Consider the following 16,876-nt stretch of genomic DNA (forward strand, 5'->3'; position numbering starts at 1 on the left):
CCAGTCCAGTGGCTCTGTTTGGCATTCGGGCCCTGAGAGTGGCAGGGCAGGTGCTGGGGGGCTGGGTCGGGCGCCCCGGGGGGCTGGGGGCTCTTTGGAGGGGGGCAGTTCACTTGGGCAATTGCTCTCTACCCCGGGGCGCGCTCCGGACCTGGGCGGGTGCCCCCCCACTGCACATGGCGGCCAAAGTGGACCTCACCACTTCCACCGACTGGAAAGAGGCAAAAAGTAAGTGCCTGGGGAGGTGGGGGGCAACTGGGCATAGCCCCCTGCTCCCCCCAGGCCTGTGCCCCGCTCTGGCTGCTGTAGGTGTGCCCAGCTCCATGCCCTGCCCTTGTCCCTTTGCTAGGCACAGTGTGGGGGGTCTCCAGGCCAGGCCAAAGTTTAGGGATTTATGCCAAGGGGGTGGCAGGACTCTTCTGGCAATGCTGGGGTTTGTGCCAAGGGGGTGGCGGGACTCCCAGAATCCTTTGCACTGAGAGCAGCCGTGGGTGCTTGCCAGCAGCTGCTAGTGGTGCAAAGGATTCTGGGAGTGCCCGCCTGGTGCTGCTGGGCCTAGCGGGTGCCTAGAGGCACTGAGGCCTAGAGGGTGCCAAAAAGCCCGGGGGGGCAGAGGGCAGGGCTACAGGTCACCATGGAAACGGGCCCAGTGAGGCCTGGGGTCTTCATGCTGCCCAGTGGAGCCTAGAGGTTGCCATGGAAACGGGCCCAGTGAGGCCTGGGGCCTAGAGCTCACCATGGGAAGGGGCCTGGTGAGGCCTAAAGCCTACATGCCACCCAGCGAGGGGCCCAGGGCCTAAAAGTTGTCATGGAAAAGGGCACAGTGAGGCCTCGGGCCTAGTAGTTACCATGGAAATGTGTGTGAATCCCAGGGAGGCGTGGTGGGGGCTTGGTTGCTATGCAAACAGCCCGGTGAGGCCTTGGACCTAGGTGTCAGGCCCAGGGAAGTGGGGCGGGGGTGGCTAGAGGTTGCCATGGAAATAGGCCCAGCGAGGCCTGGGGCCTAGGACCGACCCACCCCAGAGGCTGGATGAGGTCCGGGGCCTACTAGTCACTATGGCAACGGGGCCTGAAGGGACCCTTGGGGGACACTGAGGACATTTCCCTGTGGGGTGGGCCTGGGCAGCGCCAAGCTGGGGGCTTGTTCCCTAGGTGACAGCCGTCATTTTGGAGGAGAGCAGTGCCAGGCAGGGGAGTAGTAAACCGGCCAGGCCCTGCCAGGACACCTGGGTCCTCTCCAGCTCTGCGGGGGTGAGAGCAGAGGGGCCTGGAGCCTGGGACTTGTCCCCCCACTCCCCAACTAGTTTGCTGCTCTGTGCCTCAGTTTACCCATCTTCCCCCTTGCAGAGTATCTGAGTGGCCTGAGCCAGAAGCAGCGGCGGGAGCATTACTTCACCAAGGACTTTCTCCCTCTGAAGAGCATTGACACCTGGAAGAAGATGGCTAAGAGTGAGTGTCCACATGGAGACTTAATTTAGATTAAGCCAGGTTTGGGGGAGGGGACAGGTTGAAGAAGCAGGTGTTATCCAAGGTTAACTCCTAGGGCTGGGATAATGGGGGCTTGGAGCCAAAGCTCAGGTGGGGAGGGGGCTGCAGGCTGGGAGCGAGGGGCACCGGTGGGCAGGTGCATGGGTTAGGAGTGAGGGGCACTGGGGGAGCAAGGGACTACAGGTCGGGAGTGAAGGGCACTGGCAGAGGTGGGGGGAGGTTGCGGGTTGGAAGCGAGGGGGACAGTCAGGGCTGGGGGCATCAGGGAGCTGCGGGTTGGGCATGAGGGTCACTGGCAGGGCTGGGAGGCTCAAGGGCAGGAGTGACACCCGCCCCCCACCCCATACCTCCCCAGATGTCCGCGTGAAGCAGCCTGAGGGGGCCAAGTTCCCCAAGGATGCAGCCCTTAATGAGAAGATCTCGTTGCTGCGTCATGACATCACCAAGCTGGAGGTTGATGCCATCGTCAATGCTGGTGGGTGGCGCCCGGTGCTGGGGGGAAGGAGGGTGTGGCGTGGCATGGCTTGGCTGTGGGGATGCCCCAAAGGAGTCCTCCCTTAGCTCTGGGGTGGAGGGTGGGCAGGGCTGCCAGCTGGGTCTGGGGGCAGCCTGTCGGGGGCACCTGTCCTCCCCAGACTCCTGTAGGGCTTGTTGTGCTGCTTCTGATGGGCTACAGGGGCACCACTTCATTTATAAGGCCTGGCTTCTGTATAGCTATAGGGTGCACTGCCCTGCGTGCGGGACCTGTGTCTTGTTCTGTAGAATCTGTGGTGTGTGTAGGCTTGGTGTCTGAAGAGAACTATAGGGTACCTATAGTATCTGCTATGTGTCTAGGCACTGCTCATACTCTATAGAATCTGTTCACTACTAGTTTAGTCGAGCCAGTCTGATCTATAGGCGATGTGGTTTTTCCAGTGTTCAGCTCCTATAGGTTCCAGGACTGACTGCCTATATAGGATTTGCCTCGGGGTAGCTGCTCTATAGGATATGAGGCCTCATCTTAGTGCTCTATAGGGGGTTGTGGCTCATCCCCCCTGGGATGTGGTGTGGTGTGGCCCTGTCCCAGATGTTCTTTAGGGAATTGTTTTTCACTCCCACTACTCTATAGGGGATTGTTGCCTTGTCCCAGCTGCTGTACAGGACACATGACTTTATCTCAGCCGCTCTACAGGGGATTGTTGCTCAGCCCAGCTGCTCTATAAGGGATGCTGCTGATCTACATGAAGTTTCCTTCCTCCCCTCTGCTTCGGCTCTTCTGTAGGGTCAGACCCCACCATATGTACTATGTGTAGTCCTGTTGCTTGTATCCTATGGGTCCAGGTATTCACCCATCCACTGCATGTCTAGGACTGAGCCTGGGCCTGGAGTGCTATAGGGGCTGTGGGTTGGGTGCCTGTAGAAGCCCTGATGGACAGTGGACCGTCTGGTCCACATTCTAGCACAGCTTTGTGCTGACCTATAGGGGCCTGATCCTTTCCTCGAAGGACCCGCCACGTCTAGCTGAGCCCCTGCTGTTGTGGAATCAAGGGGGCCTGTGTGGGGACCCTAATCTCAGCCTGAGGGGTCTGTACAACACCTGGCACCCCCTGATCCCAGCCTGGGGGGCTGTATGGTATCCGGCGTTCCCCCCCTCTGATTCCCAGCCTGGGGGGTCTGTATAGTTCCCAGTGCCCCCAGTCCTGGCCTGAGGCTGGGGCTCTGCACAGTGCCTGGTGTGACTGGGCCCTTATTTCAGCCTAGGCCAGCAGAGGGCACCAGGCTCTTGTCATTCTCCATCCACTTATTAATCTGATGCCTTATAAATCAACCCTTTTATTAGCGGCATAAATGTTCTAATGAGCTTGGGCTGCTAACGAGGCCCATCTCTCTTGGTGGGCACCATATGGGGGTAGAGGCCAGGGCCATTACACCCACAGTGGCTGATTTGGGGGAGCTGGGGGTCCCCAACCCTGCCCCTTTGGAAGCAGGAGAGGGTGTCTGGGGTAGAGAGGGCTGGTTTGTGGAGGGGAGGAGTGTAAGTCTAGAGGGGGGTCTGGGTCTGGGTCTGGGCCAAGGGCCCAATGAAGTGCATTAACCTCATTAAAGCTATTAGCTCTGCAGTGCCCTCCCTGTTTCAGCTGGGGGGTCACAGGTGGCTTTTATCCCCCCCCCCCGGCCCTTCTTATGGCTGCAGTGGGAGGTCGGGGCTTCACCTTGTGAATAGAGCAGCTGGGGGCTTCCCCAGCTGGAGAGGCGGGGTGGGCAGGCATGACTGCCTGTGCAAAATCCCCATGCAAAAAGGGTGCAGGATCCTCATGTGAAGTGACATGACTGGAACCAGTGCGGGGTAGGGGGGGTGTCTCCTGGCGGTGCGTGATCCGTGCTGTGTGCCTTTGGGTGGCGAGGGGGGGACAGGTGCCATGTGCTTGGTGGGGGGGGGGCAGGGGCCGTGTGCTGGTAGGGGGCAGGAAATCTTTGTTGTAATGGGGTTCACAAATGTGTGCGCACATGCGTGTGCATGTGGGTGTGTGCATGGGTATACATGAGGGTTTGTTCATATGTGTACATATGTATGCCTGCACATGTGTGCATGAGGGTGTATGCTTGTGTGCATTTGTGTACCTGCATGTGAGTATATACATGTGTATGTGCATGAAGATGTGTGCATGCATGTGTGGTGGGGGGTAGGTGCATGGGATATGTACTTGTGGAGAGAGCCTGGATGCCTAGGTTCTCTCCCAGCTCCAGGAGGGGCTTGGGGGTTAGGGCAGGGTGGGTTCTCTCCCGTATCTGGGACTGGAGTGGGGCCTGGTAGATGGTGCAGGGGGTGGGAGCCCGGACACCTGGGCTCTCCCCCTCACATCTTTTGGACTTGCAGTTCAGTGTGCAGCTCCCCCACCCCGTCAGGGCCCCACAGCCCCGGGCAGTGTTAGCATGCAGCCTGCGTCCCCAGCCCAGGGCTGGCATCCCTGATGAGGAGCCTGCAACGCATCACTGAGCACTGAATGCCTGTGTGTTGGTGTGGGGGGTGGGAACTGCTGCTCTTGGCCTGGGGGTCTGTGCAGAGCCCAGTGCCTCCTGATTCTAGCCTGGGGGGTCTATACAGCACCTGGTGCCCCCCAATCTCAACCTGGGGGTCTGTACAGCACCTGGTGCTCCCCAATCTCAACCTGGAGGATTTTTACAGTGCCTGGCACCCCCCAATCTTGGCCTCGGGGAGGGGGGTCTGTGCAGTGCTGAGCACCCTCCGATCCTGGCTTGGGCAGTCTGTACAGTGCCAAGCACCACCCCCGATCCTGGCCTGGGGTAGGGGGTCTGTACAGCACCCAGCACCCCCCTCCGATCCTGGCCTGGGGGGCTGTACAGCACCCAGCACCCCCCAGTTCTGGCTTGGGGGGATTTTACAGCACCCAGCACCCCTCGATCCTGGCCTGGGGGGCTGTGCAGTGCTGGGCACCCCCTGATCCCGGCCTGGGGAGTTTGTACAGTGCCCAACACCCCCTGATCCTGACCTTGGGGGTCTGTACAGCACTCGGCACCCCCCAGTCCTGGCTTGGGGGGTGTTGTACAGTGTCCAGCACACCCCATTCCCAGTCTGGGTGGTCTTATACAGTGTCTGGACCCCCCAGTCTTGGCCTGGGGGTTCTGCACAGTGCTCAGTGCTCCCTGATATTGGCCTGGGGGGTCTGTACAGCAGCTGGTTCTCCCTCCCGCTCTTAACCCAGTTCTCAGCCCCCTCTGTCACCCCCACACTCTGGTCAGTCTCACAGCTCTACTGCCAGTTCCTGCCAGAGGAGCAGAGCACCATCACAGAGACCTTTCTAATCGGGAGGACAAAAGCAGCTGGAGAAGACGCGGCTGGGCCGGGCACTGGAGCGAGACGGGAAGCTTGAGCACTGCCTTGGGGGTTTGCTTGTCTCTGCCTGGGAAGGGGAGTGAAGCTGATGGCTCAGGGATCCGGGGGCTTCACAGCGGCTGGCAGGGGGGCAGAGAGAGGATATGGTTTGGAGCCGATGCTCAGAGGTATCCATGATGCCCCATGGAGTCCACACTGTTCTGGGGGGTTGTAGTCAGCTCTGCCCCACACAGGTCAAGATCAGGGCTGTATCGCACTAGGTGCTGCCCAGATGCCCTCGCTCCCCAGGCCAATATCAAGGGACCTTGGGTGCTGTAGAGACTGCCCAGGCCAAGATCGGGCGCCACCAGACACTGTACAGACCCCCCACCCCCTGGCTGAGATCAGAACTCTGGGCACTGTACAGACCCCCCAGGCTGGGATTGGGGCTTTTGTCAGGGCATGTAATCCAGCAGATGGTATTGTGTGTGCACGTGCATGAATGAAAGCCCATGCACCCCCCCCCCCCAAGTAAGAGCAAGGGGCCTGATCCTAGCCTGGGGGGTCTGTTCAGCATCTGTGCTGACCCAGAGCCCTGATCTCAGCCTAGAGGGGTCTAGCATTTGGCACCCCCCAATCTCAGCCTGGGGGGCTGATTGGGCACTGCCCAATCTCTGTCCGGGGGGGGGTCTATACAGTGCTTGGTGCCTCCTGATCTCACCCTGGGGGGTCTGTACAGTGCCTGGGGTCCCGCAATCTGAGTCTGAGGGGTCTGTACATGGCCGGCGCCCCACAATCCCAGTCTGAGGGCTCTGTACAACACCTGGTGCCCCTCATCTCAAACTGGGGGGCTGTACAGTACCCCCCAGTCTCAGCCCAGGGGGTCTGTATAGTGCCCGGAACCTCTGATCACAGATTGGGGGTGCTGTACAGTGCCTGACACAATGCAGCCTCTCTCCAAACACTCCCAAGCGCTATTTGGGGCCAGCTCCTTCACTCCTCATGTTCCCCTACACTTTTGTCGCATACGTTTCCCCCACCCGCTCCCTCCTGCTTTCCACAGGGCTCTGTGCTTGCCCCTCTAGGGGCAGCTGACTCGGGGGAGCCCCCCTCCCCTGATTTAGATGCCCAGGGTCGGAGCTCAGGGGCTGTCAGAGCCAGCAGGAAATCCAGACTCAGCACCCAAGGTATCGGTGGGGGTGTGGAACATGAACTGCATCTCTCAGCACCCCTGAGTCTCCGTGGCTGCTTGGCCTGACCAGACTGGCGCCGGGGATAGGAAGAGGCCTTGTTAGCTGCTTTGTTAGCTGTTTCCAAGGAGAAGAGAGTCTCTTTAGCTGGTGGGGGTGACTGCAGCCAGGGTTGGGGCCTTAGGGCTGTGGGGTGCTGATGCCCCTTGCTGGGATTTCAACCTGGCGGTATTACATCCTGCCCTGGGCACGGAGCTTGGTTGTGGGAGTATGGAGTGGGGCCAGAGGCGCCCTCTGTCCCCAGCCCCCACACTTCCCAGAGAAGGCTGCATCCCTCAGTCCATCTTCACCTCACTTCCATACAGCAGTATTTTGATTCTAATTCCTCTCTGAAACCCACTGAACCGCGGCATAAAAGACCAGACAACACAACCGTAAAAGTTAAATCTTTCTATTTTATTTCAAGAAAGGATGAGGAAAGAATTCTCTCTCTTTTTTTTTTTTTTTCCTCCTTACATATTATAATATTTTTTTATATCCCTTGGGGGTTTATTTTTTTCTTTCTTTTTATTACGAAAAAGAGGGACGAAGGAACACATTCATTTCAGACGTCGAAAATTTCAAGGCACCTAGAGGGAAGAGACCGAAGGGGGGCGTGTGTGCGGCCAGTGAGTGCACTTTGGTTATTTGGGAACAAATAAAAAATAACCCAACAACAACACAAAGGAAAGGATCAGACCATAGTTCCCCATGTACCTGACGCACCTTGTCACCCTACAACCAGCCCTCTGAAATCAGGGGGGCATGGCTCAGCCACAGAAGCTGATTTCTATGGTGGAATAGAAGCATGGGGATACTGTACTGGTAGCAATGACTGCCTAGGGATGCTGACCTGACTGCTCTCCCAGCTGCAAGGAGGGAGGGCCAGAGCTCAGTCTATGGCATCGCCATTCTCTTTAATCCTTTCACAGCTGCTTTTGAGTTGGCAGTAGCCAGTGGTAGATCCATGGGGAGCAGAATGTAGCAGGAAGGTACAATGTGGGCATGGGGCTGGGAGTGCATGTGGGGTGTGCTATGGGGGGAGGAAATGCCCCACATGCACCACACAGCCCAAGGGGTTGCCATTTGCCTCCCCCCCCGCCCCAAGATCCATCCATGGGTGTAGCACTTGACCAAAAGCTGCTGTCAATTCTGCAGTCACTGTGACAGGGTTAAAAGCATCACCTTTAGCTGAGCCGTGAGGGTCATGATCCAGCCAGTGTTCTGGAAAAACACTTTATTCTTCATTCTGCCTTTCCAAAACAGAGGACGGGTTTTATTTGGGAGTGTGTGGTATGCGGGGAAATACGGTATCCCTTATCCCAGTGGCAAGATGGAAAGCTGGTCTCTGTATAAAGCTCGGTAGATTCCTGCCTTAGGGGCTGGGCAGCACAAAGCACAACCCCAATCTTGGCCTGGGGGGATCTGTTCAGCTCCCAATGCCCCCTGATCCGTGGCTGGGGGCCCTGTACAGCACCTGGTACCACCCAGTCTCAGCCTGGAGGTTCTGTATGGTGCCTGACATGGCTGTGATCTCAGCCTGGGGTATGTACAGTGTCTGGTGCCCCCTGATTTCAGGGGTCTGTACAGGACTCCCTGATCTCGGCCTGGGGAGATCTATACAGCTCCTGGCACCATCCAATCATAGGGAGTCTACAAAGCCTGGCGCTCCCCAGTCTTGGCCCAGTGGGGGAGTTGTGTTTGATCCCTTTTGCCAGGGTCCAGTTGATGCTGTGTCCTTGACAAGGGAATGAACCAAATTCTCTAACGATGAGACATTCAGTGCGGTTGACGAGGGTCTTTGTAACGACGCATACAGCTGAGTTGGCATGGGTTCTCCTAATGAATGCGTGGGGCCTCTTAACGAAGGACAGGGGGGATCTTAATGACGCACACAGTTTGTGTGGGAAGGCGCGGTTCTCTTAACGAACGAGAGGGTTTCTTTAATGACACCCGTGGCTCAGTTGGCAGAGGAACGGCAAGTTCTCTAAACATGTCTTGCAGTCTACGGGGGGACGCGTGGTTCTCTTAATGAACAAGGAGGGTCCTTAATGATGTCCGTGGCTCAGTTAGCAAAGGAACTCCTGGGTTCTTTCTGCAAGGCCCTGCCAGGTCGCCTTTCATCGTTGGCTCAGTGGTGGATCCAGGCAGGGAGGATTGTATACCAGTACAGTCCTGAGTCTAGGTGCAGGCCGGGCGGTGAAAACCTTGCTTTGGGGAACTCCAAAGATGCGATGAAGCCATATGGAAGACCCTTTCATGCCCTGCTAGCTCGGATACAAGCAGTCCCATGCCCCGGTGAGGGCAGAGTTAAGGGTGTTCTTTGTGCCCCTCCAGAAGGGAGAGAGCACCTAAAACATGGGAGAGGGAAACAGTAAGGTGAGGCTCATTGGAAAGTGCTGAAAATTAGGAATGACCCTGGGGAGGGAGATGGGGTAGATGGTGGAGACCTGGGTGGGTAGAGAGGGGGATAGAAAGAAGGATGGTGGATGGATGGATGATGTGTACGTGGGTGGGTGGATGAATAGATAAGGTAGAGTGTACGTGGATGGACATATAGGTTCCTGTGAACAAATGGATGAAAGGTTGATGGAGAGAGGGCCCCTATGGATGTGGGGAGGGAGGGATATACAGCTGGGGGTGCACAGATATATACAACCCTTCCCAGTGCCACCTTAACTCTTCCCCCCTGCATCCGTGTCCACCCCACCTCATTACTGGAATGACTTCCTCCTGCCGCCCCCCTCTCCACTGCCAGGTTAGGTTGTTACCCACCCTCTAGATCTCACAGATACCACCCCCCCCCCCCCACCCACTTCCAGCTTTTCCCCACATGACTGTTTGCCCTCGTGCAAAGCACGAACATTTTGCAAAAATATCTGTGACTACCAAGCACAATCAAATCTGACGAGCTGGGTCTTCCTCCCATTCACCAGGACAAAGCGGCTTCCCCAAGCTCAAATCTGGGGTCACATCAGTTTCAAACTGGGCACTACCACAGGCTCAGATTGGAGTCACTCCAGTTTCAAACTGGTGTTTCTTTCGGCTCAGATAAGTCCACACTAGTTTGAAATGGGTGTTCCCTCGGGCTCAGATCTGGGCTCACACCAGTTTCAAACTGGGTGTTACTAGTCTTCAAACCCATGAGGTCAAGCTGTCGCCTCCCTCTCCCACCTCTGTCCTGGCCCCTCCTCCCCCCTGGCCGATTCTGTGGATCACAAGAATTCCCTCAGGTCACATGGGGAACAGGGTCACGTGACACCACCTGCATTTGGGACAGGAAGTGGGAGTTTGTTATCCCACAGAAATAGCTTGTTGCATAATGGTTTGTTCTGACTTCATTGTCCTGCCCTGTCTTGTCTCATTTTGTCTTAGCTTGTATGTCCTGTATTATTTCACCGTTGTGTACTGGGCCGGATCAGAGCATGTTATTAGGAAGAACGAAGTTGAAAGGAAATGATGAAATTGAAATGATACTTTTTGATCCGGTCGGAGCAGAATGCTTTGGAGTGATTTGTTTTGACTTTATGGCATTGATTTATAATATAATATAAAATATAACATCATATAAAATATAATGTAGGAATTATATTGTGTTATATTGTACCATACTCATTATACTTATTGCATTGCAATAGTCATATCATATATCCTATCATATCATAGCTTAGCTTAGTATACCATCTTATGTTCATATTATGCTATATTGTATTATGCTTTCCTGTGCTCTGCTCTATGCATATATCAACATTACATTTTAAACTAAATAATATTGAAATGGAACATTTTTTACTTGATCCAAGCAAAATATTTTGAGATGCTTTGTTTTGACTTCATTGTTGATGTGATGTAATGTGATGTGATATAATATCTACTTCAAGCAATGCAATTGCTAGGAATAGAATATAGAATAGTGCTTCTTTTCAACTTCATCATTGGGTTTCCATTGTATTGCATTGTATTATATTTGTTACATTATCTTACGTTATATTATTTTGTATTATATCATAATATAGTATAGCATAATATATTATAATATAGTATATTACAGTTTGATATATTATATCTAATACAATGGAGGCCCAATGATAAAGTCAAAACAAAACAATTTGGGGCTGATTGAAGCAAAGCATTTTGAAGTGATTTAACTTCATTGTTTCAATTTATATTATATTATATTATATTATACTGAATAATTAGCACCACCATCCTGGTTTTGAATAATTCATTTTTCCAGCTTATGGTAGGAAGCACTGGAAGCTAGCCTCTCGTTCTTGTCCCACACGTTAGATATTTAAAACATCCAGAAATAGATGTGCTACTCTGTGTAAGGCTTTACCATCTTGAACCACTGGTCAAGAAACAACACAGCAGGGTCTTGCTGCCAAGCAAAAACCAGCTGCAGGCTAGTGGTTTGGTTAAGACCAGTGAGTCTCAACTGCGGGACCCATGGGACCCTCCTAAGGGTGTGTTATTGGCATGCTGAGGTGTGCCGACACCAACACCTGATTCACTGGGTAAACCCAGAGATCTCCAGTCAGAATCCAGTGTGTCAAGGACATCCTGACCTGTCGCTGAGCGACAGAAGAATCATTCACTCTAGTATATCTCCGTCGCCAAGAAACGTGTGGAAGCAAAGAGTTGGTATTTTCTGGATGTAATGAAGGAGCCTTGAGTCTACCAGGAGGGGTCTTGAGTCTAAAAAAAGTTGAGAACAATGTTATGGTTAACTGACTCTCTAGCTACAGGGAATAATAAAGTGGAAACAAAAGGGTAGGGCCAATACGGACCTGCCTGAAACCGGTCTGGGATGATCTAGGCATAGCGATGCCATTGTTCTACTATGAGGATTTCCCAGGCTTCTGTGCTTTGCTGGTTGCTGCGTGGGTCTAGGAGGGAATTCCACTCTACTTTTTCTGCTGCATGTTTCAAGGGGTTTTTAAGCCTCTCTCAGAGGCATTGGGTCCTGGGTGCAGGCCAGGCTGAGGACAGTGACTGGGCTGGGCCAGTGCTTCTGCCGGGACTCAAACCTGGAGGGTCCTGGCTATAAAGGGTCTTGTCGCTCTGCTCAGGGTCAGACTGATGCGGCATTAGGGTCAGGAAGGAATTTTACCCCCTGGTCAGATTTGTCCAGACTGAGGGGGTTTTCCTTCCCCTGTAGAGGGGCACGGCCTCTACCTGGGATCTCTGGAGTGTGTATTAACCTTTTACAGCAACAGGATGCTGGCTGTTGTGGTCCCCCTGCTTTACCTGTGACAGGTTGCGGTGTGATGTCTGGTGCGGTGTCAAGGCTGACATCATTTGACAAAGAAGTTGGATGCTGGATGTCTGGGATGGTTTGGACAAGGCTGAGCCTGCCTCAGGCAGGGGGTTGGACTAGACGTGACCTGTGGAGCATCCTTCCACCCCACCTCCCTATAATTTGTATGATTCTTTAGTTTGGAGAGGAGAAAGCCGATAGAGGAATAGGACTGAGATCTACCAAACCACGTAGGCTGTGGGCAAAGTGAACAGGGTCCTGCTATTCACCACGTTCCAGAATACCATATTATGTCACATACAATACACCCCAGAATACGATATAGCTCTTGTTTTTTTGAAAGGCTGAATGAAAGAAAAAAGATTTCCCCAGATTTATGGCTGCTCAGAGCATGATCTTAAGCTGACTCACCCTTCTACCCCGCTGAGGAAAAGCTGAAACTCTAAGCTGTTGCTGGAGACTGGTCTCTAAGGGCTGGAGCTAGGAGGCTGAAAAGAGCTAAAGGGCTGCAAAATGGGAGGGGAAAGCCCAGGAGCAGACAGCAAAATTGCTGGGAGAAAGCTTGGCTTGATTCATGGAATATTGAGACAATTGAAAAGGAGAGATGACTGTTAACACCTGTGGAGTGAAGAGCAATGGGCCGTGACATCAACAGACTCCCTCAGCTGCCTGAATAGAAATATTACAGCTGGTGGGAGCAGAAATCAAAGCTGGAGGGGGGCTTCAGAGCCAGGCAGAAACTCAGCTTCCTTGCTTAAGACACTCACCCCAGTTGGGGGAGGAAGGGGGGCTGATTCTGAGGGCAAAGGTGCGTATCGTATATGAGAGAATATGGTACTAGATCTAGGGGGCACTCATTGAAGCGGGCTGGAGGTGGGTTCAATAGTGTTTTTAATGCATCGTGCCCTTAGCTCGGCTCTGTTGCCATTCCCCCATCCACCCAGGCCCAATCCAGGGCCACGTGGCTCCATCACCCCCCCAGACTGAGCCAAACGCAGCCTTCTGCTTACGCCACACATCAGTTCAGCACCTTTGGCCCATGGTTGGGAGTGGGGGGAGAATTACAAGTCTGTACACGTGCCCCTTGGCATGCAGAGGAGAGAAATCCAGAGGCGGCATCGCCTCTAAGTGGCTCCGTCTCACCTAACGAATTTAGCAGCTCAGGTCTAGTTTGCAAGGAGGAGAAGCGATTTGCATTGCCAAGCAGTTCTCTCTGCATGTTTTTTCCATCACCTTCCTTTTTTCATAAGCTCTTAAATTACGGGCAAGCTGAGTCGCAAATCGCTTGTTATCCACAGCTCCAGGAGGGAGCTGGGGCGAGGGGCAGGCAGGAGCCAAAGGCACCTGGCGCACCTGAACGGCGCCCCGCCAAGGCTGCTAAATGGGGCCTCCCAATTAGCGCATTTGTTAAGTGCTGTGCGTGGAGGTAATGGTGTTACACGCAGCAGGAGGTTGGGGTTCAGGCCGGGATGCCTGTTTTCAAGGCGGCATTTGGCTTATAAATATTAGCTCTCATTAGCTCAGAGGAGGGACGACCCTCTGCCTTCGTTAGGTCCCTAACAAGTGGCCTCAGTTTGCATCCAGAAGGCTCAGTGGGGAATTCGTTAGCTGGTTGTGGGGGCTGGAGATGTTTTTGGGGTCTTCTGGTTGAGCTCAAGTCTAGAGAGTAGGGCTGGGGGTCGGGACACTTGGGTTTTATCCCTGTCTATGGGATGAGACTAGAATCTAGGCACCCCAAGGCTCACAGGATCTCAGGATGCCTGGGTTCTGTATTTTCGGATCTGAGAGGGTACCAGCATCTTGGGAACAGGGCAGGGGGGTCTTGACTGTCAGGACTCCTGGGTTCCTTCAGGCTTGCTTCACCACCAGCCTGGACTCATGGTCAGCACAGCTCCTTCTGATCTGGGACTCAGGGCTGAATGGGAAATTCCCTCCAAAGCTTGAAACCCGGAAGAGGGATGATGGATTTCTCCTGACCTCATTGCTCTTATAACAAGGGTCTGGTTTTGGTAGCAACCAAAATCATGGGAAGGTAAGGCTGGGAGGGACCTCACAAGGTCACATCTAGTCTAGCCTCCTCCCTACCTGAGGCAGGATCAGCCCTGTCCAAACCATCTCAGAGAAACCCATCGTCCAGCCTCTTCATAAAACTACCATCAGCCATGACACTGCATCAGCCATCGCACCCTGACCTGCTACGGGGAAAGCAGAGAAACCAGGGTGGCCAACGTCCTGCTGTTGCACAAGTTGTTAGTGCACACCCCAGAGATTCCAGGTAGAGGCTGCAGAGGAAGGCAACCCCACAGCCTATACCAATCTGACCAGGGGGTAAAATTCCCTCCTAAACCCAAAGATGGCATTGGACTGACTCTGAGTGGAGGGGCATGACCCTTTAGTCAGGATCCTCAAGGTCGGAGTCCCAGTAAGAGCACTGGCTCAACCTGGTCACCATCCCCAGCCTGGGCTACAGCCAACACTCAATGCCTCTGAGGAAGCTTAGCCCCCTCCTACATGTAACATATCATGCAATAAAGGTACCGGCCACATGTCCAAGTAATTATCGTATGATAAAAATATTCATCCAGCTATAAAAAGAGCCAACCAGCTGTAATGTCAGTGCTTGAAAATGTGTTACAACTTTATAGCTGGTTTCTATTTAGCTTTAATAAGGGCAGGGCCCTTAAGTCCCTGCTACACGTTATATATATTATGTAATTCACTGGTGAATCGTGCAATAAATTTAGACCGGTCACACGTGCAAAGTAATTGTCACGCCATTAACTGGTTAATCACGCAATGAACGTAGACCAGCCATACTGCAAAGCAATTTGCGCACAAATCACATGATTAAAATGACTCTTCAGCTATAAAAAGTGTCAACCAGCTACAACGTCAGGGCCTGAAAATGTGTAACAACTTTATAGCTGGTTTCTATCCAGTTTTAATTTTAACGTGTAACAGGGCCCTTATTCACACTGGTATAAAAGGACGGGTCGAACTGCTGTGCTATCAAGCTGGATTTTTTTATGGTTTCTTGAGACTTTTCCTGTTCTACCAAGCCTGATCCATCCAGAATGAGCTGACTAAACATAGCTTTGTGATGGGGCACTGCCTGTTCTTGTATTCCTGGCTTCTTCTGTCAGCTAAAACCTTGGGTTTTGAGATTAAAAGCTCTAGAAAAAATTTGGGCTGCTTCAATCCTGAGATTGCTCCCCACCTTTGAATGCTTGGCAATGTGCGGATGGGAGGGGAAGGTTGGGGCACAGGGCACCTGGGTTCTAGTCCTCTCTTGGCTCCAGGCTAGCTGCTTTGTGCTCTCCATGCCTTGGTTTACCTATCTCTGAAGTAAGCGATAGCGATACCAATATTCTCCCCTGTATGCTTGGAGATTTGCTGGGAGGCAGCTGCTGGGTGAGATGGATGAGTTGATCTTCAATCCTTTCTGAAGATGACATCCAATCATAGGTCACATGGGTATTAGCTCTACAGGCCATAAACACGGCATGAAATAGAGCCAACCAAAGAATACAGATCCCTGCTTAGAGACCATGGATTGCTTTAGATCCATTTCCTTTCTGCTTGGAGATACCTCAGTAAGAAGCCCTTGAAGAAGCTGCAGGTGGCGGGTAGAGTTGACCAGGCCCAGACAGGACCATGATGATTTATACATCCATCAATTTTGGAGCCTTGAATCTCCACCTCCTTGGATAGCACAGGCCATGAACCCTTCATCCCATAGCTTGGAGCTTACTGGGAATAACGTGTCTTCTGCCAAAGACTTGGCTTGGGTTAGACACGGAGAAGCCATCACAATCATGGAGAGTTTGTTCCAGCTGTAGATCACCAGATCACTGTCACTGGAAATAAACCAAGGTCTTACCGTATTTCCTTGGATACCACACGCCCCCTTCCCTGCCCAGAATCAGCCCTCCGAAATTGGGGTACACGTCTTAAGCCAAGAAGCTGTTTTTTTCTTTGCTGGAATAGAAGCAGGGAGGAATAGAAACATGGAGCTCATCCGGGTCCCAGCATGGCTGCCATTTTTCCTGGCTCCAGCAAGCAGAAGGGGACACTCTGGGACCTAGCTTTGTTGCTGTGACACCACACCACAAAGTTCCAGCTGCCTTAGCCAGACTGTCTCTCAGGATGTGACACTTCCTGGACCCTTTTGTTTTCCAGGAGGACTTGCTCTATGTCACGCCGTTGGCCAGGACTCTGGATAAATCTCTTCCAAAACAGAGGCACAGGTCTTATGTGGAGGCACGTGGTATGTGAATCATTGAGAAGTGGGACTCATAGGGACCTCACAAGGTCACATCTAGTCCAATTCCCTGCCTGAGGCATGATCAGCTGTGTCCAAACCTTCCCAGACAAATCCAGCATCCAACCACTTTGTCAAATGACGTCAGGCCTGAGGCAGCACCAGACATCATAGCCCATCCTGCCACGGGGAAGCCAGGGGCCCACGGTGGCCAACGCCCTGCTGCTGTCAAAGGTTGTTAATACACACTCCAGATAGATCCAGAAGAAGGCAAACACCCCTCCAAATTCCTTCCTGACCCTCAATATGTCATTGGTCTGACCCTAAGCAGAAGGGCAAGACCCTCTTTAGGACCCTCTGGGGTTGAGTCCCAGCCTGATCATTGGCCCAGCCCAGTCACCATCCCCAGTCTGGGCTGCAGCCAACGCCCAATGCCTCTGGGGAAGGCTTAAAAATGCCCTGATGCATGTAGCAGAAAGGTGGGGGGCAACCAGCAACAGCTGAACCATTGTCTGCAGGGGATCCGGGAAGGGGCAGTGGCACACCTGTACCTCCCTTTTCAGATTGGATCCACCCTGGAGCCTCTGGTGACTTCTTTAAAGACCCCAAAGCAGTAAGAGTCCACAGGTGACTGGTAGGGGGTACACGGGGGTGCATGTGCCCCCCCCGACGGGGCTGGTGCCCCCCCTGGCAGCCGACACTAATGCTGTCGGTAGGGCTGGGGCCCCCCTTGACAGGGTCAGTGGCTTCTGCGGGTGCCTCCCCAGATTCAGGAGGCACCAGTCACTCATGCCTCCTTCCCCTCCATTCTCACAGCTCCCCCA

At 53.3% G+C, this 16,876-nt stretch overlaps 1 protein-coding gene across 2 annotated transcripts in view; it reads left to right on the forward strand.

Annotated features, from left to right (window-relative positions):
• The first annotated feature begins 6 nt into the window (after positions 1-6).
• Positions 7-16,876, forward strand: part of MACROD1 (MACRO domain containing 1) — a 53,479-nt gene continuing 36,609 nt past the window's right edge. Inside the window, exons 1-3 of one of the 2 annotated variants that reach the window (XM_025193262.1) lie at positions 7-232; positions 1,348-1,449; positions 1,844-1,963. In XM_025193262.1, the coding sequence (XP_025049047.1) occupies positions 1,440-1,449; positions 1,844-1,963 (130 nt within the window). In that variant the 5' untranslated portion in view covers positions 7-232; positions 1,348-1,439. The remainder of the gene's footprint in view (positions 233-1,347; positions 1,450-1,843; positions 1,964-16,876) is intronic. The other variant, XM_025193261.1, reaches the window with a different exon arrangement.

The sequence above is a fragment of the Alligator sinensis genome, unplaced genomic scaffold (assembly GCF_000455745.1).
Source record: "Alligator sinensis unplaced genomic scaffold, ASM45574v1 scaffold1860_2, whole genome shotgun sequence".
Taxonomy (NCBI): Eukaryota; Metazoa; Chordata; order Crocodylia; family Alligatoridae; genus Alligator; species Alligator sinensis.